Source organism: Colletotrichum siamense, assembly GCF_013390195.1.
Source record: "Colletotrichum siamense strain Cg363 chromosome Unknown KSG_Cg363_contig10, whole genome shotgun sequence".
Taxonomy (NCBI): Eukaryota; Fungi; Ascomycota; class Sordariomycetes; order Glomerellales; family Glomerellaceae; genus Colletotrichum; species Colletotrichum siamense.
Window position 1 is genome coordinate 3860589 of NW_023501023.1, and position 22171 is coordinate 3882759.

General features: G+C 50.3%; 4 protein-coding genes across 4 annotated transcripts; 2 read left to right on the forward strand and 2 right to left on the reverse strand.

The window, feature by feature from the left end:
• Window positions 1–5326: 5326 nt before the first annotated feature.
• On the reverse strand, window positions 5327–7934 carry CGCS363_v014946 (uncharacterized protein; the record flags this gene model as incomplete). Its single annotated transcript, XM_036646795.1, has 3 exons — window positions 5327–7221; window positions 7297–7494; window positions 7556–7934. The coding sequence occupies 3 exons, from the start codon at window positions 7932–7934 to the stop codon at window positions 5327–5329; spliced, it is 2472 nt and encodes an 823-aa protein (XP_036488469.1).
• Window positions 7935–11830: 3896 nt separating this feature from the next.
• Window positions 11831–12348, forward strand: CGCS363_v014947 (uncharacterized protein; the record flags this gene model as incomplete). Its single annotated transcript, XM_036646796.1, has 2 exons — window positions 11831–12119; window positions 12179–12348. 2 exons carry the CDS (start codon window positions 11831–11833, stop codon window positions 12346–12348), a joined length of 459 nt encoding a protein of 152 aa, XP_036488325.1.
• A 3424-nt stretch (window positions 12349–15772) lies between these two features.
• On the forward strand, window positions 15773–17215 carry CGCS363_v014948 (uncharacterized protein; the record flags this gene model as incomplete). Its single annotated transcript, XM_036646797.1, has 1 exon — window positions 15773–17215. One exon carries the CDS (start codon window positions 15773–15775, stop codon window positions 17213–17215), a length of 1443 nt encoding a protein of 480 aa, XP_036488035.1.
• Window positions 17216–17578: 363 nt separating this feature from the next.
• On the reverse strand, window positions 17579–19565 carry CGCS363_v014949 (putative MFS-type transporter; the record flags this gene model as incomplete). The annotated part of the gene is made up of 6 exons (XM_036646798.1): window positions 17579–17831; window positions 17883–18474; window positions 18523–19167; window positions 19216–19272; window positions 19323–19344; window positions 19395–19565. The coding sequence occupies 6 exons, from the start codon at window positions 19563–19565 to the stop codon at window positions 17579–17581; spliced, it is 1740 nt and encodes a 579-aa protein (XP_036488036.1).
• Window positions 19566–22171: the final 2606 nt, after the last annotated feature.

A 22171-nucleotide genomic window follows, 5' to 3' on the forward strand; every position in this document is an offset into this window, starting at 1 on the left:
CCTGCGAATGTTAACTAAGTCAGGTAAGATGAAGAGGAATACGTACGGCCACTTGAGTTTGGCCATCTGAGCCAAGTTGTCCACAATCTCATAGGCCTTGGGCCACTTGAGGTGAGCCGGGTAATCCGCCGGTCTGGGGTGAATGTACGCTGTTGAGTTCTTGAAAATGAAGTTTCCGTATGTCTCGGGGAAACAGTCCCGGTCAAACACCACAGCATGCAGCAGCTGTCCGAAGGCGAACGGCTGAATGAGCCAGCTGCCCCACCACCATGGTCTCTCCCGCTTTACCTTGCCTCCGTTCTTGAAGCCCCAGATCATGCCCTCCTCTTCGCACAGGTTCCAGCCAAACTCGAGCGCCCTGAAGAGCGTGTAGATGGCGATGGTGACGCGCAACTGCTGGGAAGGGTAAACGCCCAAGAACACACCGGCCAGCGAGGCGCCGATGGCGGGGGCGTACGGAGACGTCAAGGTCGCCGCTGTGCGCGGGTTTCTTTGGCGGAAGGGCGCAGCCGTGGGGTCGAGAAGATGGGCGCGCAGGCGAGCAAGGAAACGGAAGAGGATGCGGTAGAGAAGGAGGATGGTGGACAGAGATAGCGAAAGGCGAAGTGTCGGCGACTTGTGTAGTGGTTGTTTCTGTCCAGCAACAGCGGGACTGTCTCCATGTCAGCATCTAAATGTCCTAGACATCCTTGGAGGCACTTACTCTGGCTTCGCGCCCAACAGCTTCTGGGAGATCAAGGCCCATCCCTTCATCGCAACCGCCGTTCCGATAAACACACGCAAGGAATGCCGCACGGCGCGCGCATTGTAATCGTCCACCGCCCGTCCTCCAGCACCCGGTCCGGCATTCTGCTTCGGCTTCTCCCCTTCAACGATGCGCTCGACGGCACTCACGCTCGGCGCAGCCCTCTTGAGGATGCGCGACCGCGAGAGGACGTACTTGTGCAGGGTGGCATACTCCTTCGCGGAGATAGTGTATCGCAGGGTGTTTCGGAGGACGGGGTCGGTGACGCTGCTGCGCGAGGGCGGCGCTCGCGAAGGACCGCTGCCGGCAGGACGAGGACTCGGGGTGGAGGCAGCGGCGGCGCCGGCTGGGCCTGGCCGCGACGACGAGGTCGCGGCGGAGGCCATTGGAGCAGCTGACTATCGCGGGGACCGGTTCGGTAGTGAGAGAGTGGTATGCGACGATAAGAGGCGGCGGAGAGATGGAGGGAGGTGTCGTGACTTGTCGTGTGCTTCGGGCGGAGGTTTGGAGAATCTGGGGAAGCGTGAGGAGGGTTTGGTCCGAACTGAGGAAGCTCCGTTAGCACGTGTCAATGCGGGAACTCTAGCGTCGGCTTTGCGCGATGACCTCAACGACCGGGGCCGACGTCTGGGAAAGGAGAGTTGGACGTACACGGAGCTGGGCAATGTGGTTGGGCGCGGCGGCAATTAAGTTGAGTATCGCAGACGACGAAAGAAGCAGAAGAAGAAAAGAGTTAAAAGTTGGTTATGTAAAGTAATTAAGAGAGAGTGTGGTAGCAGTGGTCGCGCGTGTATGTGTGTGGAATGCGGAACTCGACGTTCGCACCTTCAGCTTTGGGCGTCGCGGAGGTCGGTTGTACTCGCACAGTTGCAGATCTCCTTAGCGACTGGAACATGGGAGTTTTAGCCCCCCCCCACAGCTACTCGCTAGATATAGTTAAAAAAGACGTATTATTACGCCTAGTCTAAGCTATAAGTTAATATACTTATATTTTATAGTGAAATTAATATTTTTAAGGTACCTATACTTCCCTAAAGACTAATTAGTATTTCTCCTCTTTTTTTCTAAGTTTATAATATTCCTCTCTATATACTTCTAACCTTTATAACTTCTTCTTACTATTACTATACTTACTTTATTTTATATTAAAAAATTACTATTTTTTTACTATAATAAATAACTTTATTAAATTATTAGATCTTTATAACTCTAAGGTTAAGTATTATAATAAATTTAAGGAATATAACCTTCTTATTAAACTTCCTTACTTTCTTATTAGTATTAGTTTTATTAATAACTTTCTATAACTTCTTTTAGCTTTAGGGATATTATTAATAATCCTTAAAACTAATATTAATAATAATATTAACTAAGAAGCTAAATAATACTCTTTTAATAACTTAATACCTATTATTTAGTATAGCTACTATAATAATAAGGTTTATAGGTACTTTAATAACCTTAACCCTCTTTAAAGAAATTACTATAGTAACCTTCTTTTAATAGCTAGCTTACCTTTCTATAAGATAACTTTAGAGCGTTAGTAATATAAGATTAATATTAACTATAGTAAAACCCCTCTTAAGATCTAAAAAGAGTTTATACCTCTTACTAAAGTTACTAAGTAAGTAGTATAGACTAACTATAAGTTAGAGATATACTACTTTAAAGCTTTAGAGGCTAATAATACTATATATAACCTTATTTAGAGCTTTAAGTTATTATAGTAGACCTATAAAGCTAAAATATATATATTTCTCAGCATACTAATATATATAACTATCTACTGCAAATTATACCTTAATAATTATTAAGCTAAAGGTAAGCACTTACTTAACTATAAGATTAATTATTAGATCTCTTATAACTACTTTAAATAGCTTTATTATAATTTTATTACTTATAACCTTAATTTTAAAGCTAAGAAGGGCTACCTCACTATCTATAAGAGGGTTACTAATTAGAGTAACTATTTCTAAGAAGTATTAATATACTTCTAAACCTCTAATAATACTCTTACTATTAATAAGAGTATAATATATTATTAAGGCTACTACTCTAATAAGTAATATATATCTAATAAGCTTATACTTATTAGCTTTAAAGTATAAGTTATTAGTAAAGCTAGGTATTTTTTATATTAAGCTTAATATATAAATTATAAACTACTTATTACTCTTCTTTAATATAATAAAGGTATTAAGAGACCTCTATTAAATATTAAAGCCCTTATAATATAACTTATTCTCTAAATACTATTACTAAGTAGTTATTAATAATACTACTTATTTATTAATAACTTATTTATATTAGTTAACTTACTTTAATACCTCTATTAATATAAAGTTATTATTATAAGTACTTACTAACCTAATAGTAAGGTTATTAAAATCCTCTATAATATTAAAAGCTATAATAATAACGCTAAAAAGATACTATAGAGCACTATCTTTATTATACTTATAGATAATAATATAGTTAACTAGCTTTTATTTAAAGATAGTTCTCTTATTTTAATAGTAACTACTAGCTTTTATAATAGAAAGTATATTTAGCTTAAGCTATATAAGTAGCTAATAAGTAGTATAACTTATTTTAAAATATTATAAATACTTTTTAAAATAGTTAATCCTACTATAAGAGAAGTAGAAATTACTTATATAAAGCTACTACCCTTCCCTCTTATCTACTATAAATATAACTAATATATAAATACTATTAATATTAATAACTAATACTAAGTAGTATATACTTATAGATATTATATATATTATAGAGGAGCTTAAGTATTTAACTTTAACTTTATCCTATTTATTAATATAATAAATACTTACTTAATATTCTAAGAAGCTTTTTATAATACTTCTAATATATCTAGAGATATATAGAATACCTATTAAACTTAAAGTAAGTTCTAATAACACCTCTATAAAGAGATTATTATAAAATATAGTGAGGAGGCTATTATTATATAGTTTTCTTTAGCTATACTAAAATAGCTATTTATTTATATAAACTATACTTTCTTAGTATTATTAAAAAAGAGGCTTTATATATAGTGTTTATCTAAGTTTTAAAAAAAGGTCCTTAGTAAGATTATTATTAATATCTCTAGGGATTATAGGATAAATTTTTAGTATTTAGATTATAGTATAGCCCTCTATAAGAGGTACTAATAGAAGTACTATAGTAGATAGTATTAGTAATATTAGCTAATATACTATATTTAGTATAATTTATATTTATATTTATTACCTCTAATTAGACTTCTTACTAGCTAAATATACGCTATAAGTGTTTTTTTTGAATATACTATAGGTACTAAGGGCACAGTCTGACTGGCTACCACACGTGGGATCTAAAACCCCCATGTTCTAGTCGCTAAGGAGATACCTGGCGCTACTGGGCTGGGCGTCAGGCGTCACGGGAAAGCCACTGGACCCCCAAGGAAATAAGCGCGAGAAGGGAAGCAAGCACATGCCTCGGCTCTCAGGCAATTCATCACTGATCCCTGCCGTCCCGGGGATGGAGGGGCCCAAATTCGACCACTGAAGAAACAAACACCACTGATTGGCCCAGCCGACGTCGCTAGGTCCAAAGAGTGCCCCTCGCGACAGGGGACTTCCCCACACTTTTCCTCCCAGATGCCACTCTCGGAGAGGTGCGCCATCAAGTTTAATGACCTGTTCATGCATCCTGTTGATAGTCGAAGAAATGTTTAAATCTTCGCGTCTGCTTCTGTCTTTGTTGTTGGTCTGTGATGTCGCGTTCCTTCGTGAGGATCGGATATTCTTCCCTTTTTCGATCGCAAGCGCAACAGGAGCTTCGACAGCATCACCAGATACACCCATCCAGGCCGCAAACACTTGCAAATGTCTTGCAGATTCATCAGTACACACTATGAATACCTAGCAAACGAGTCGAGGCCATGGCAAAATAACAACCCGCCCAACCTGTCGGTTCTCCGGCGTCGCCTGGGCTCCCCGCAACACTCACTCCTCATAAGGAGCCTTCATTTTTCTCTCTCTCAACCCATACATCACCGGGTATACACGTCCTCCCCACAACCGGCCCGTTGATCTTTCCGTGTCCCCCTTTACCTGTCCTCATCCCATCATTTGCCATCCTGCCCACCGGCCGCTGTTGAGGGGTTACAACCTCGTCCAAAAACACCTGCCCATGGCCATGCGTCAACAAGTCTGCCCATTAGGTACCCGTCTGCTAAGCCCTGCCATCAAGGATGAGCAGACATTCAGCTAAGAGTCTGACATGACTATCAACACACACGCGCGCAAACAAACCAGACCAACACAGATGCCCATAACAGCAGAACCGCAGCACAAAATGCCCCATTCACTTCCACGCTTTCTGTAGCTTGGACTTTTCCACAAAAAACTGCCAAAAGAACACCATGCGCAATGCCCAAACCATCAACCGATCCCTCCTGAAAAGGAATTGCCGCTTTTTTTCTTTTTGGTCATCATGTGAATGCCGAATGCAGACCGCCCCGAATAGTCGTCGTCGATCTTTTTTCTTTTGAGTCTCCGTGTCGTAACATCGTAATCCCGGCTAATGCTTGATTCAAGGATAAGCCGGGCGGCCCGTGTTCTCCACATGGCCGCCGCCATTCTGAACCATCAGCGGAACCCACTGCCGGCCGAGGGACGGCGCGTCGCCATTGACGTACGACACCACTTCCTCCCGCCAGCCGAGCCCGTTCCACTCCTCAGCCACGCGGGGCTCCACGCTCTGGAGACCGTAGAAGATTGACTCGGCGTCCGGAATGACGCCAGCTCTTACGGCCTCAACTGCTCGGTGTCTTCTGGCTTCACGCTCGTTGACAACGTCCAGCATGATTTGGTGGCGCGCTTCGACATTGGCCCATCCGTTGACGTTGCCGAAGCCACTCGATTCAAGAGTCGGCTTCAAGAATGCGAAGGGCAGGTTGATGAGGATGCTTGACAGGATGGACTGAATGTTTCGCTGCTGGGGCGACAACGGTGAGGGCTCGGACACCTTAGAGCCGTCATGGTTCAATGCCAGATCGCCGAACTGGATGTGCATTGGGCGTGAACGACGGTCCTTACCCGAAGTTCCGTGGGCGATGGTCGGGGTGCCTTCACGGGTGGGCGGCATGGCAGGGACAGACGGGATGCGAGGATAGCGCTCAGGATCGGCTACAGACGTGTCCAGAGTGAAGTCTGTCGGGAAGTTGTTGACGAGGAAGTTGATAATCCCGTTCATCAAAATCTGGACTGCGTCACCGTAGACAAACTGGGTGTGGCGGTCGGCTGAGGCACGGCCCGCTACATCACCCAGGGCGAATGCGATGGCTCGCTCAATGGTGGACCAGCCGAGGGAGTGAGAGGCAATCTCCATGCCACGGACAACAATTGGGTGCCAACCCAGCGCGTGGCCAGCTGCGGCGTAACCAAGGGCGAATTCGAACCGGTCGTCGGCCGTACCGGCCATGCCAAGACCGCCGTTGGCACTGGGGTCCGGAAGGCCAAGCAGGGGGTAGGCATAAAGATGCTGAACTGCCATCCAAAAAGCATCGGAGCGAAGGTACTTGTCGTCGGAAGGGAGAAGAATCATGCGGTTAGCACCCGGCGGGCTAGATTCGAAGCTCTCAGACTCGAGGATGTTCTTGATGACCTGACTTCTGGCAAGCACTAGGCGGTGGCCGGGAATTCGGACGGGAGGATAACGGTCGTCCAGATATCGGAGCTCCAGGGTACAGTCAGCGAATGTGGTATCACGGAACTGTGACCGCAGGTAAGCGGTGAGTCCATCCAATGCCTGGGCTTCGTGTCCGGGATGCATCATGTGCGGGGGCGGGATAGGACCAGGCATCATCCGCTGGGGTGGTACACCGAAACCTCCGGCCTGGGGAGGGTGAGGGCGAGCGTCATCGAGGTGGGAAGTACCGTTGGGGATGCCAGGCGCGGGGTAGTGGTTGTAGGCACCGACGTCCTCCGCCTGAGCCGACGAGTGGGATCCCTGGAAGCTGTGAGGGGTGGACGGTCCGTAGCCATTGACGTACGGGTGGTACTGCTCCATGCCAGGAGGACCTGGAATCGGTCTGCCAAACTGGTCTACGGCGGTTCCAGGGACAAACTCGGTGCCATAAGGCATTTGAGGAGGGTAGCCGTTGGCAGCCACCGCAGCATGGTTGTGGAACTGGCGTCCGTCCTGGAGGGGCGCGCCGGGAGGAGGCATGAAGCCGCCAGAGTGAGGAGGGGCGGGAGACGATGAGTTGGAACCAAATCCGCCGAACTGCACTAGGCTGCCGTTGCTTGGGCGCGGGCCATGCATGTGCGGGGGGCCGTTGTGGACAGATCGAGGGCCTCGGTGAGAAGTGCCATTGAGGACGACTGGCGCAGGGCGAGCTCCGTTGGGCGCGCCGGGAGGCATGTTGTAGCGCGAAGGAGAGATGACAGGAGGGGGTCGGAAAGTCGGAGGAAGCTGGTGTTTCTCTGCAAGGTGTGAGTAATTTGTTTGCTGCCCCAAAAGACCTTGCCTTGAATTCTCACCCAACCAAGCAGACTGACCAGAGGCCGGCGAAGCTGCCGGGTGGTCGTCCGCAAAGTGTGAGAGAGATTCCTGGCATGCGTAGCGGCCAGCAAGCAACATACCTGGCGCAGATTCCATGACAGTCGGGGGCGCGTCTCGTTCGGAGGGCTTGTCGGTCGCTTCGGACACTTCGGGGGCGGTGGCAGCAGGGGCAGTGATCGAAGTCTGTTGAGTACCTGGTAGACAATTATTAGCATCCACCTTGAGAGTTGTAGCTTGAGCGAAGTTTACACATACCGTCGCGATCCTTTACTGCATGTTCTTCAGCAGGCTTCTCGTCGTTGTCGTCCTCGGCGGCGGCGTCGTTATCGTCGTTGTCCGTCTTCTCGGCGATGGCAGGCTCGAGGGTTTTTGGGGTCGGTGGCGCAGAGTCGTCGACGTCGTTCTGAATTTTCAAAGAAGAACCGTTGGTGGTGGCGGCGGGCCGAGGAAGGGATACAACTGGGACGGAGGCGGCGTGGGCTTGGGCGGCGGCATGCTTTGCAGCAGCATTGGCCTTGAGGCGGCGCTCGTAGGTGAGGGGAATTGCAGGCACGACGCGACGGAGAGGCTTGCCGTTGGCGACGACACCGACACCGACTCCGTTCCTCGCCTTCGTGTTGACGTTGGGAGCCATGGTTGACGAGAAGGCGGAGGTGGTGGTGGTGTTGAGAAAGCGGCGTTGGGAGCCCACGTCCAAGTCGCAGAAGTGGTGACTGGATCCTTTTTTTTCTTGGGCAGGTGCGACTGGGGGGGCTAGTGCTAGGACGAGGGCGGACGACAAGGACGACAGAGCAGCAGCCGGGGGGTGGGTGCGTCAGGTCGGTCCACGAGCGTTGTCGGCGATAGCAGCAGCACCTCAGACCTCAGATGAATTGCAGCTGATATCTACCGGTGGACACTCAGCAGGTGGGTATTTCTAGAAGAAGGACCGCAACGTCGGCTGATGCTGGCGAGAGAAGCAAGGTAGTAGAACACCCGGTGCAGTGAAGTCGCAAAGCGCAAGTTGTAGGTCCGGGCCTCAGTCGGGGCAACCAAGCTACCTCAGCTTTAGTGCAGGTATCTGCAGTGAGGTAGTGTGTGTAGGCAGCTTAGTGTAAGGTCGTGACTCTTCTCGTGCAGAAGGGCCTATGTACAGCAGGGGATGCGCATGTTAGGAAGACGATCACGTGGGTGCCAATGCGCGCTGTTGGTAGCCTGGACGATGCAAGATGCAAAGCAGAAAAAGGAGAGACGAACGAACGCCCTCGAGGGAAAGGGGTAAAGGGGGAGAGGGTGGCAGGTGACGATGCTGCTGCGAGGTGACCGGTGATGGAGATGCGTCTGTAAGGTACCTCGCCTGGCGACGTGGACTGCGTAAAGGAGAGGTCGCAGAGGAGGGGAAAGTTCAAGAAGTGGAGAGAAGAAAAGGTACAGGGTCCCAGACGTGGATGTGGACGTGGACGTGGACGTGGACGTGGACGCGGTGAAGGGAGAACTGGAGATGGAGATGGAGATGGAAATGGAGATGGAAGCGACGGGGGAGGCAATTATGTCACAGGCACGCACCTGCCTGTCTTCCGTTGTCTGTTTGATTGCTTCTGATGACTCTGATGCAATAGTTTAGGGAAGGCAAGGTCCTAAGGTAGGCAACTGTTCCGGCCGCCAACCGTTTTCTCCTTTCCCACACTGGCAGAAGATGCAGGTGCTTCTTGCTTCTTGCTCCTTCCACCCGGACTTGGGCACTTGCTCCCTATTGCTCCTGCTCTCACGAAGAAAAAAAAAAAAAAAGTTGGGACAATCCGATGATGACAAAAAACCGGGGCTGCGTCACAAATTTTACCCCCGCAAAAAAAGAAAGAAAGGACGGTGCGCGGTGCGCTGCGCTGCTCTGTGCCGGTACGTACCCGACGAAGCTTGCCAATCCTGGCATCTCATTGGGCCAAGTCAGGCAAAGAAAGAGGGGAGCTCGCTCCATTCCTCCCCGTTACGCCGGTACGTACTGCCCAGCTCCGTGTCGGCGGGCAGGCCAGAATGTCGACCCTGCTCCTGCTCTGGGCACTTTCTGTGGCCTGATGCTATGGGCATCAACGGGCAATTGCATCGCTGCCTCTCCTATTCGACCCCTTTCTCACCTGACCAAATTTCGTAACTCAATACGTTAGGTAGAATTAGAGCATCACATCAGGACATGACCGTTTGCTTGTTTATCCCTCTGTCGATGACGGAACAAACAACACTCCCGCCGCAGGTCCCGGCCTTGCATTGTTGGTGCGGCGTAGCTAAAGTCCCTCTAGCGGTATTCCAGCGCAATTCACAGACCGCAAAGGCGACAAAAATAAACCACCATCGTGCCAGCCACAGGGCAGCCGGTACGCTACGGACAAGCTACTTTTTGGCTCGCGACCAGGGGAGCCTTCGACTGCTCGCTTCCAATGCCGGATTACATCAGCAGTGTTTTTAATGGGGACCTCCAGGAATCACTAGGACCGAGACATCACCTCGCTTATCTAATTCATTCGCCGATTGACCCCCGTTCCTTCGGCCCGTTCCATCTCAACCCGGATCCGGTAGTGGGGCCGCGTGTCGGCGGAAGCATGACGTGATGCTCGGCCTCTATGTTGTTGTTGCGCACATCACGAAGACTTAGCGGCCAGCAAGCGACACGCCTGATGCAAGAAATTTTTGGGGCTTCAACAGAAGTTAAATTACTACGTAAAAAAGAGTAATAAGATATCTATTAAGTTACTCCTGCTGCTTCGCAAAATGTCAGCATTGGACTGACGGGCTCTGCCATCGTGATTTCTCCCTCGTGCTTGTCTGGCCATCTAAGGTCGAATTGTCCCTACATACATGTCCTATTGTCAGCTGGTCTTCATGGTGCAGAACTTACCTTGAGGGTGGTGGCTTTCAAACTCTAATCCTGCGGTGAATAGGGCTACCTCCAGTAGCAACAAAAACATGTTGAAAAGCCTTCGCAGTGCCCTTGAGGCTCATTTTGGTTCATCAAATCAATCAACATCGTCAACCCACTGTCGCAACCACCAAAATGTCCTCGTAAGTGTTCCATCTTTATGTCCTTCCTCTCCGATCCCAATCCTCTCTTGCAGTGGCAATCACTGCTATCACTGCATTTGCATGTGGTCAGCTTCAGTTATCTCGAGCGCAAATTCTCTAATCACTATGAATTGCCCTCATGGCCGCTACCTAGCGCGTCATTCCCGTCTCTGTCTCCGTCGCTCGCCGTCTCTGTCCCCATCTCTGTTCCCGTCGCTGTCTTACTTCACTCTTGCTATTCCTTGTCTCTGCTAACGTCAAGCATTAGAGAAACTAACTACCGGCTGCCTCGCAGCCATAACTCTCCCGTAGCCAACCAAGCCGCGCATGCGGCCACAGCCGCTGCCACCGTTCCCATTCCAACAGCGGGACAAGCCCAGGACCAAGCGCTCCTCACACAGTCGGAATCCCGTCCCGGGAACAATCAGCTCGTGTGGTCTCTCTCCAGCAGTGTCGCAAAGCGAACGTGGCTAACGATCATTGCTGGGCAGCAATCTGCCTCTACCCCAAATGACTGGGGAGGTGGGTAGAAAACTAAATTTTGGACTTGGACTGGTAGGTTCATGGTTTTGGAAGCCGCGACCGTATGTGATGTTAGCATTGAAGATTGGTAGGTGCCACGTGGGCCTCTACGATGAAATGAGCCCGGCTGGTTTCACCGCGCTCAGTTTAATGGGCGTTGGATGGGTCGTTATACTGAAGATGCATGACTTGGTTTGAGCATCGATAAAACTTAGTACGCAATTCAATCACCAATAGCAGATATCCAAGCGACCGACAGTGGGCGTCATCGAACTCGCTGCGATGTTGACAGAGATTGTGTTAGTCGAGTTCAACTCCTGAGGACATTCAAGGAGAATTGGTCTACGAGCCCGGCAGCCTTATGGTCGTCTGTTTCCATGATAATTTGACGTTCTCCCTCCTATCACCTACTGATTGGGCATTGTGTGCCGCTCGTGAGAGTCGATCCAACCCAAATTGGCTTTCCGAAAGTCATCGGTGTGGGGCTTTCGACTGCTTGGCTACATGAAGTCCACACGCCATTGTCAGCATACCGCTAATATTGTGAAGATCTATTGCCTTAGAGACTCGCAGCCTGGTGTGTTGGCAAAAGTTCCGCATTGTAGGATGGTCTCTGGCATATGCTGTAAAGCTGCATGCCGCCTCGAAGTCTCCGTTCTATGAGATCATGGCCAACGCCGCAGTCCCCGAGATATCGGAAGGACTCTTTTCATGCGTTTTCTGAAAATTTGATTCGTGCGACCCATCGTGAGATGACAACTTTTCGACTGGATGGGGTCTCCCGCCTCTGATACCAAGGACTGCCCGCATTCATGGACCCCGTCCTCCCGAACTGTGCAGACTTGCACGCGTGACTGAATCAGGCTGAGAAGTTAGTTCCACATGTTCATAAAGACTTACTTACATTCGGTCCCGTTTCACGCAGGGTCGCAGTCGCCTGCTCCCTTGTCCAAACTTGTCTCCTGACTTACCACAATGCAACTGTGCAAGCTTCTCAGCGTCCTCAGCCTGGCCATCGGAATAGCCAGCCAGACTACAACATGCTACTGGCCTAACGGTATAGCCACCACCGTACCGAAGCCATGTCCTACACCTCAAGGCAAAGCAGCGGCGGCCTGCTGCTATGACGACCATTATTGCCTGACGAACGGCCTTTGCGTGGACCCAAGCGATGACACACTGTACCGTGGTGCTTGTACCGACCCTAAGTTTGACGCTGACGGGTGCCCCAAATACTGCGACAGATCTGAGATTATCGGCGCAGGTATGGCAGGCCGTTATTGCAATGATATCTGGATTTTAGCTAACCCATGAATGCCACAGATCCTGCTACACACAATGGTCTTTGGGGTTGCGGCTTCACCGCGGTTTACGCATGTAACCACCCAAGTTTCTGCCTTCAGGCAAACTTTACAATCGAGCAGCCTGGCAAAATTATGTTGAACACTGCCGTCGACGGATCTCGGAATCACAGCAACAGCCACGAGCTCTAGTACTCCATCGTCATCAGCGCGAACCGAACAAAGTAATGGAATCTCTGCGGGTGCTGCAGCTGGCATTGGGGTTGGGGTCGGCGTGCCTCTCGCTATCGCCGTCGTAGTTCTCAGCTTCTTGCTCATGCGGGAGAGGAAGAAGGTCAAAGCCGCCGAGGCTGCAACCCCGATGGGGGCGTTTCCAAGTCCTGATCCCAAGTACGGGCCACCGCCGCCCTGGGCTCCAGGACAGCACGGTTCCGCCGTCTCCCCTGAGCTGCCTACAGCGGCTCATCAGGCGAGACATGAGCTCCCTCAATGATGTAGTGGGGCAAGGTATAGAGTTGGAACAAAAAGCAAAAGTTGAGAACGCTTGCGGGAGATCACCCTTTCCTTTCTTACAACCGAAAAAATTGGAAGGCTTGATTAGTTTCCTTGCTGTGTCATCTGGCCCGAGTTGTGACATTCACTTCTACCTTTTCCATTATTCCTCTTTGTCGTCGTTACCTCTAGTTTCTGTCGTTCCCTATGCTTTCTGTCATCTTCCTTCGTGGCTGTAGACATGGTTCGTGTTGTCGATAGGTGTCGAACTATTCCTTCCCAGCGATGAATCCACTCCCGAGGTGAAATACGAAAGACTTCAGTCCATGGCACTAGGCCATGGCTTGTGCATCGCTTTTTCTTGTTTCTGAATAATAATTTGATTGATACTTCACAAGTACTACTGCATCTTTTCATAGACAATATCCCCTTAAGTATACATCATCTCGATCGACTTAGGGATGCCTCATTTGACCTTGTGAGCATCGACAGATTTACCATTGTGTCTGTTTCTTCGGATTCAAACGGCCTGTTAATTCTTTTATGGCCACGGCCACCAACCCTCAAGCGGCAAGTCGTCATAGATGGCATTGAAATTGTTGTTCTGATCGTTCCGACGGTAGTGGTAAATGAGTTGGCCGTTGGTGTTCCAGGCATCAGCTTTTTGAATTTGGTTTTGTTCCAAATCATTTATCTTGAATCTTGCTAGAGCGCTTTGCTCGTTCGCAGCAACTTCAAATTTCGCTGTCCAGGAAACTGGTGTATGGCTGTCGGAGAGATAGTACGTGCGTGAAAGGTTCCGCCCATACTGTAACAATTCGGGGTCGTTAACTTTCCTGTCAAAGTGCGAAGCCTCTGAGTGAACGTTTTTGGGGGACCAATGAAATCCGCCCTTCATCAGACCGACGATATTCCCGGTTTTCACGACGAGCCTGGCTATCCAAGTTGCATTTTCGCCGCTCGCAAGAACAGGGTCACTGGCAAAAACGATGGCCAGCCCCACGGGGATGGATTTCCAGCTCTTTGAGTTGAAGGGCTGATGGGCCACGTGTACGACTTTCAGTAATCCATCTGCCTCTGCCTCATCTAGCAGCTGTTCATATGTATCGTCGTCCATTGATCAGAAGGCAAGTGTAAGTCAGAAACGGTACGAAAGATTCCTTATTGTAAGGTGACGCTGTATTGTGCCAGACATGGGTCGTCCGAGAGGAGAAGGGAGACCCGACGGTTGATAAGTTACAAAAAGCAGAAACCTACTTATATATCCTACTACTGACACCCTATAGAGACTTCCCGCAAAGTAAACCTAGATTCGTTGGACGGGCATCATCTTGATAAGATGGCATGTGAAATGTGCGAAATCACAGGCAGGGGAAGATTTGCTGCTGGAAACCTTACCGAATTAAGTTCACCCTCAAACGCCGTAGAAATCTGACTGGAGCGACAGAATGGCAACAAGCGTATGGACTGAGTTTCGGCTCATCTCTCTTGAGAAGTACTGCCACTACTTCGCTGGGGACCCAATCGTTCGCGCGGGGGACGACTGTTAGTCAAGAGTTCTGCTAACCGGGCAGTGTCCATACACACGTGTGTAATCAATGTATCTTACTAGACCCCCTACATTTCCTTAGTATAGCTCATCTAGTCGCTTACGTCGTCGTTGTCGTTATCGTCGTCGTCGTCGTCGTTGTTATCGTCGTCGTCCATCGTCGGAGTTCAGCTTCGCTCGCTATCCCTATGGTTTCTTCTACTACTTTCGTCCTTTTAGAACTATTAAGTACCCCACTGGTCGAGATGTAGGGGACACTGTCCAGCTAGTAAAGCTGCTGGTAAAATTTCGCCGGTATTCTAACTTATATAGTTGACAAATCAAATCTGTAAGCTTGACTGTAGCCCTCCGTACTTTATACAAATCATCCTAGATCCACAGTGTTCCTTGTGGGTGTTCACTGAAGACGTCGGTATCAGACGAAATATTAACAGCATTGAAGCAGGTTGTCGCTTCAGATATAAACCAAAGAGCATGTTAGGACTCTCGTTACATCAGTCTCAATAAAGGTGTCAAAAAGCCATGTTCTAGATGCACACGATTGTAGTAATTTCCGGTTATTAGAAAATGTTTTTGGTAGGATGGGCAGTCCGGGGAAAGCTGCTGATAATACGCGTTCTATGGCAATTAGAGACCCGAAGGCGTATCAGGCTTGGATGGGAGGCTATGCTGTAGCTTGATGGGCTTACCTGCGGCTGATAGGTAGATAAGGTGAGCAGGCTGGGAGTGCAGCCAGTGAGTTCTGCAGCACCCCTCAAAAAGTGGGATTCTAGATTTTGACACTACGGGTGGTTTCTCTCTCTGAATTTACGCCATCTCCGGTACCCCTTTCTCGAGAAATCAAAATCTTCCCTTATAAGGCCACTGAAATTCAATTGCTTGGCCCATAATGTCGTATCAACACACTCAACTGAGTGGCCCTCGACGAGCACGGCTCCTAGTTCTCCACCCCGCCCATAAAGCCAGTGAAGCTCTGGCCGGCTCACTGATTGAATGTGGCATTCAGATATCTCGACAGTCCGTGATAGAAGCTTCACATCACTTTGAAGCCTTGTCGTACGTATGGGGCCCACCGAGCGCGTCACATTATCTCCAGCTCGGGGCGTTGATCTTGCCCATCACCGCCAACTGCGATGCGGCACTAAGGCATCTGAGGAGAGCCTCCGAGGACCGTATCCTATGGGTTGATAGCATTTGCATCGATCAGACTCCTGGTGGAGTCCAGGAGCGCAATGCTCAGGTTGCAATGATGGGCGATATCTACCAAGTCGCTAAAGACGTTCTTGTTTGGTTAGGCAATGGCGACGCTAAAACAGATGCATTCTTTCTTCATCTAAAACGTTTATATCTGCTGCGAGACGATTCTTGGGAAGACTTTCGAACCGAGTTTTGTACCAAGTTCATGAATCATTGTGGTCAGTTCAAGTTGATTTCTTGCCCCATGATTCGTTTTATCCTCTGCATTCCAGAAGAATGCACGCTAATATTACTTCAGATACAAGATGGGGGACATCAAATGCTCAAACGGTTGGCGAGATAATCGAGGACGTTCTTGGACGGCCCTGGTTCGAGAGAATGTGGACTCTTCAAGAGCTTCTTCTTGCCACCCATGCTACCATCCTTTGCGGGGAACAGGTAATTGCCTGGGATATCTTCTGCCAAGCTTTGGAGCTCATGGAGGCTACCTTCTCCCTGTCTAGCAAGGGGGTGCGGAATTTTGTGAATTGCTTCTACGCATATTCGGATTTTCAAGATATTTCTGGCAGCACCAGCGGCCAAACAGTCCAAAGGAGCCAGTCCGAGCTAGCTAGGGGAGATGAGGAGGGGAAATTGTCGAGCCTTGTACAACATGCCAGAATTCGGCATGCCACCAACCCAAAAGACAAGATCTTCGGGCTCTACGGCATTTCCCAGAGACTCGGACAGCCATTCCCAAGTCCCGATTATACACAATCAGTGGCCAAGATATACACGGAAGCGACGAAGGCTATCATACGGCACGAGAACACCCTATGGCCGCTGGATAATGTGTGGAGTGGGAACCGCCAGAGTGGTCTGCCGTCCTGGGTTCCTGACTGGAGCTACGACTATAGATGGTTCGACGATGTTCTGATCGAGCTAGGAGGCGTTCCCCTGGACTCTGCAGACCGAGAGACTACAACTCACTGGGAAGGGCCGGTGGATGGACAGAGCTACGAAATCAAGTTCACTGGTGACGACGGCATTGTTCTGCAAGGCCAAACACTTGGTGTGATCGAGACGGTTTTTGACGACCGCGACAGAGCGCTTATTGAAAAGGACATCTTGGCTGCGCAGCGGCTATCCGTTGAATACGAACTCACACTAAAGCGGCATGGCGCAGAACGGATCAGGTTCTTCAGGCGCATCTACGCCGAATGCGACAATGCTGAGCATGCCGAAGCCTGTCTTCTAGCATTCTGTTGGTTATTGCTGACTTACAGCCCGAACCAACCCAAGGAGGGCTTCAAAAGAGGGTTCAAGGACCTGCATACTCTCTTCAAATCCACACTCCCAGGTTGCGAGGAGAACCGTCGGTATATCTTCTCCCAAGCCAGGGAAAAGCTTCAGAAGGCACTCAAAGAGCATCAAAGACACCCCAAAGTGCTCGCTTTCGTCGACTCGGACATTGACGCAGCAATAGATGTGGTGTTGTCCCTACATCAAGGCCCAGAGTACATCATCCGTTCGACGCCTGAAGATGCGAGGCCGGGGTCGGTCTTCCGTCTGCTGGGTTCTGCGACAGGATTTTACAGAACAATTCAAGGGCTTTCTATAAATAAGGCAGTCTTCATTGCGGACTCCGACATTATAGGCTACGCCCAGGGGCGTGTTTGCGTGGGAGACAGTGTTGTCAAGTTCTATCAGGCCTCGTCCCCTTCGGTCTTGCATCCTTGCGGACCGCACTATCAGCTTCACTCTCCGGCGGTCGTAAAGACGGAAGGTGCTCTCAGTGACCTTCTGGACAGCGCTGCATCAACAACTTACAAGATCCGATGACCCTTTCGATAGGAAGGATGACGAGGAAGACGACGAGACCGACGAGGAGGACGAGAGTAACGATGAAAAAACGGAGGATGAGGATAGTAACGAAAAATGAAGTAAGAAAGCCACAGAGAGAGTAGTGAGATAGAAGGCTACACAGTGACGATCAGGATATTGAAGGTTTTCGCCCAGCTGACGTGAGGTATCAGATCGGATGGCAGTGACCAACTAGGCATCACAAGCTGGGAAGGTATCTCCAGCGTTCGGTAGCGACAGGATTGATTATTCAGAATTCGGTCTCTATTATCCGGACTACACGTCCTGCTTCGGGCCAAGCAGTCGTCCCCAAGGGGTATCATATCATTACCATTACCGACCTCAGACAGAGGCGCCGTCGTCAAACGCCTTCTCCTTCTCGCTTGGCTTAGTCTTGACACTGCCAGCGGTCCACTGGCGCATCTTCTTGCCCCAGAAGTACAGGACTGGCAGACCCAAGGATAATACGATGATGGTCTCCGCGTAGAGGGCAAAGGTTTGAATGGGTCCCTTTTCCGCGATCCAGATCGTGGCTTTTGAGGCGAGGAAGAAGGCGATGACGATGCGCAGGGATGAAACGTTGACGAGCACCGGCCTGTTAGACATTAGCAAAGATTCTCAGAGGTGTACCACAATCATGACTTACCCTGCCCACTGTGGGTAGCTTTCTACAATGAAAACGCTGAGGATGGTCATGGTCATCAGGAACGAAAAGACGATCAAGAACGAGCCCACGAGAAGAACACTCCAGTGGAAGTTCCTCTCGCCCGCGGTTCCGAAGATGAAGCATCCCGCCACACCAGTGACAAGCGGCAAAACAAGGTTGGCGAGGTGATGCTCCGGCTCACGACTACCACCATTCCACCTCGTCACCGCGTTGGACATCTTGTCAGCCACCGGGCCTCCAAAGACATACACCAACGCCGAGGCCAAGAAGAAGGGTAGCACGGTCAAACCAGTCCACTGGAACTCCCAGCCCTGGGCAAGCAGCGCGAACGGCGTGATCTGTTGCGCAGCCTGGTTGTTGACGATCATAATGCTGTTGGCGAGGACAGCCCAGATGATCGCGGGGAAGTAGGTGGAGCGGAGGGCGTCGAACATGGACTTTGCGGCGCGCTTGAACTCGAAGCCGTTCTGGAAGACGCCGATGTTGGTCCAGGTCGTGCGCGGGGTGAAGGTCGTGAAGTCGAGCTCGGGGCGGTTTTGACCCGGGGGAAGCGGGTAGATCTTCTGGCCGCCTAGACATAGTTAGCATTTAGTAAGCACCAATGGGAAATCCAACGTACTGAGCTCCGCCTGAGATCTGGTCCACCTAGTTTCGGGTAGGAAGGCGATGAGAAGAGCCCACGCCAGGATGCCCAAGCCAGAGGTGATGTAGTACATCCACCTCCAGGTATAGTTAGCAGACACCCAAGGGGCCGCAACTCCCAACCCGATGATGATGATACCCTGGCTAGAGACAACGGCCGACATGGCCTTGTTCCTCTGGTGGATAAAGACCATATCCTGAACAATAAGGGGGATCAACGCCTCCACGGCGCCAGCTCCAAGACCCATCAGCGCTCTCGCAAGCAGATGCTGGTGCAGACTGGTGCTGAACGCGGCAAACAGACCACCAGCCCAGGCAGAGGTAGCGGCGAACAGGAGAACGGGTCGGCGACCGATCCAGATGGATGTCGGCACGAGGAAGTAACTCGCGATACCGTTCGCCAGTAGGGGCATGGTGGCCAGCAGCGAGACCTCTTCGAGAGAGGCGGGCTTGACGCCGGCCGGGACAACGGACATGGGGTTGATGTTGAGGCCGCTGCCACCGCTTGCCTTCTTGAAGTCGAAGGTGTTGATGACATGGGGATCGACGCCGGAGTATTCGAGGATGAAGATGGGGAGGAGACCACCGATGACAACCTCTGCTGAGAGGGCAAGGGCACCGACTTGGGATGGTAAGTAGGCTGTTCTGTATCTGATTGTCCAAGACTTACAAAAGCACAGACAACCGATGGCTGTCCACTTGCGCCAAGCAGGAAGGTTCAATGGATCTACAACGATTAGTTGTCTTTGACATTCGACGAAGACTGGAGGTTCTCACCCTTGGGATCGGGCGTTGGCATCTTAGAGGGAGTTAGCCACGATTCGACGGAGAACAACACGCAGCACTCACAGGAATCAACCTCAACTGCCCATTCTCATAGAGATTTGTCGTACCGACGACCAGCGTCTCGTTCTTCTCCAACACACTATCCGCATCATCAAACTCCGACACACCGACGGTCGACGTCTGCTTCCGAGCGGCCTGCTCTTCCTGGAGCGGCCAGTTCGTGTTCGACGCCATATTGTCCGTTTGTACCGTCGATGGAGAGAAGTCGCGCAATCCCAGCCCTCCAAAAGAAGAAGAGAAGGACCCTCCCTTCTGAGATCGTGGGAAGTCGGCGGGACGCTAACGCAGCCTTATACCATTCAACGCGCCGCCGCCGCCCCCTGCAGCAGATCCGGAAAAGCCTAAGAAGATTGGACACATACAGGGGAAGGGGAGAAAAGGGAAGAGGCGAGACGGAGGCAGGCAGCCGTGCGTATCATTTGCCCAGGGCCAAAGGCGATGTTGTCGAATCGGAGGCGTGCCCCCGAGTGGTCTAGGTACCTTGGAAACGTCCCATCAGGCGAACCGTCAATCTCAGGAACAGCCGCGAGGACGACGATTAGGCTACATGCGCCTGGTCGGCGAAAGTACCACGATGTCTTCTCCTTGCTTCTTCGACGTCTGTTCCCGGTGGAGTTTGCCCAGCCCTCCACATCCCGCCCGGCACCAGCTCGAAACCCATCCTCGATGATCCCCAGCACATAACGGTTCTTCACCTGCGTGGGATGTCAGTCTCCTCCAGCCTGCCCCCGGCTCAGCCAGCGACCGTGACATGTTTCTGCTTGACAAACGTTCGTCGCCGCGAGACGAGACCAGGAACCGGGGTGTTTAAGCTTCGTCTGCTCGAGCGCAAGGGGGTGGGCCGTTGTGCTGCATTCGGCAGTTGGACGCTACGCCCTGCAAGAGGGTTGGACGGGCCGGGGAGATAGGACGATTTCTTGGGTCTTCTTGCATCCCTACCCTCCTCCTCTTTTTTTCCCACCTCATGATGAGGGTTTTGTTACAGGGTAGAACATTGTCGTTTCGCAGAGATTGTTGATGCGTTCTGTAGGGTTCGGGACGCTTTTGCGGCAGCGGGGGAGGCTAAGTCAAAGTGATGGAGAATCCTTTGTGAGGGAGACAAGTCTGGGGTGGGAATGTTGTTGGTTTGATCGCCGTTCGCGCGCGCAAGAGACCCTTGCTTAGTCGTCATTCGATGTCTTGAAAGTGCCCCCTTTTCCAAAGGAAACTATTCGAAATTCAATCACTACTTTGTACATACTTGGTACTTGGTATGCCCTACGTATGGGGCCGTATGTAAGGTACGCAATGGATGTGTGTCCCTTGCATCGACCCGCTGCAGGATCTGGGTCAATCTAGAGAGCCCTCCTAGCGGCGCGCCGAATTTAGAATAGAACACAAACCTAATAGAGACCTCTTGTCCAACGGTCGATGACCTACAATCACCGACAGAGTTGGCATCTGCTTCCCCGGAAGACGGGATAAGTTTCTTCAGGTGTCAGAGCTCCGGGCGTTGGATTTCGTAAACAACCGCGCGCTACATCACAGCAGTCCAAATCCCATTGCACGGCACCGCTAGACTTCAGACCAAGTTTCTTTCTTGATGAAATGCGGTTGAGACGAAAAGAACGTTGCACCCAGCCACGAGACAATGGTTGGAGCAATCAGTTGGATGACACTGTCGAGGGGGGCCCCAGAACACCTTGACTCGCCGCATGAACATGGCACCACACCCTGTTACAGAACCCCCCGGTCCGAGTGCCTCATCGTAAACACAAGCGTGTTCTCGACCACGAGTTTCTTCTTCTACGATGCCTACGCACGGACAACGCTGCAACGACGTGGGCTAGCTGTTACGCATTTCATCTGCTGCATAGTCGAGTATGCAGAGAGGACAAAAGTATGAATGCTTTACGCAATATCAGCCGCACTATTCCAACCCGCCAAGAGGCTATCAGGGTTACATGCGATGTGCTTGTTGGACAGTGGATGTGCCAATGGTCTTCGTCAGCCGGCGATCACTTTCAACTCATCTCTACATACCTCTGGCTTTTCATCCCACATCCGCCGTCTGGTGTTTCTCCTGCTCTGCCATGACTTCATGCCGGTGAATATCACTTACCAGAAAGCCAGTCTTCTCCTCACATTTCTTGGGCAGTGAGTTTCCCTGCCAACATTTGCCAAGGCCACTGAACAGCCGACACCCTTCATGATCATCGCCAGCCGGCGCTCAGTATGTCGTGTCTGATGTTTCCTTCGGATGATACCTGGCCGTCGGCTCATCCGTTCTGTGCCCGGCGTCCACTTTCCGGCACTTTTCGGCGAACGTGGAGGTCTGGAGCTTTGAGAGATACATGCTGGGGCACGATTTGATCGTCCATTGTGTCGTGCGTGAATGACTGGACCTAGTTTCGCCTTTATCTCTAATTATAAATAAACAACATAAGGAATATTGGCACTGTCGAGATACGACGGCAAAGCTTTGTAGAAATGTAACGTCGAACCAACATCGCATTTGAGTTACTCTCTTATTAAGCGGCTTTTCTCGCTTCGATACTTGTCTGGTCGTGCAGAAGAAAGCCATGGCAGATGAGAAGAATGTTGTCGGCGCAGATCAGACGCCACTTGACAGAGCCCATGCAGCTAACGAGCCATCATGCCACACGGCTAGTATCACCACGAAAGTCATTTCAAGAGTGAGTGTTGCATTTGATATTCCCAGGAGGTATTTCCACTGTCGAATCTAGAATACATTCGTCATACGCGTTTTGCCAACCCATTCAACCGTCTCAGTCCTCTAT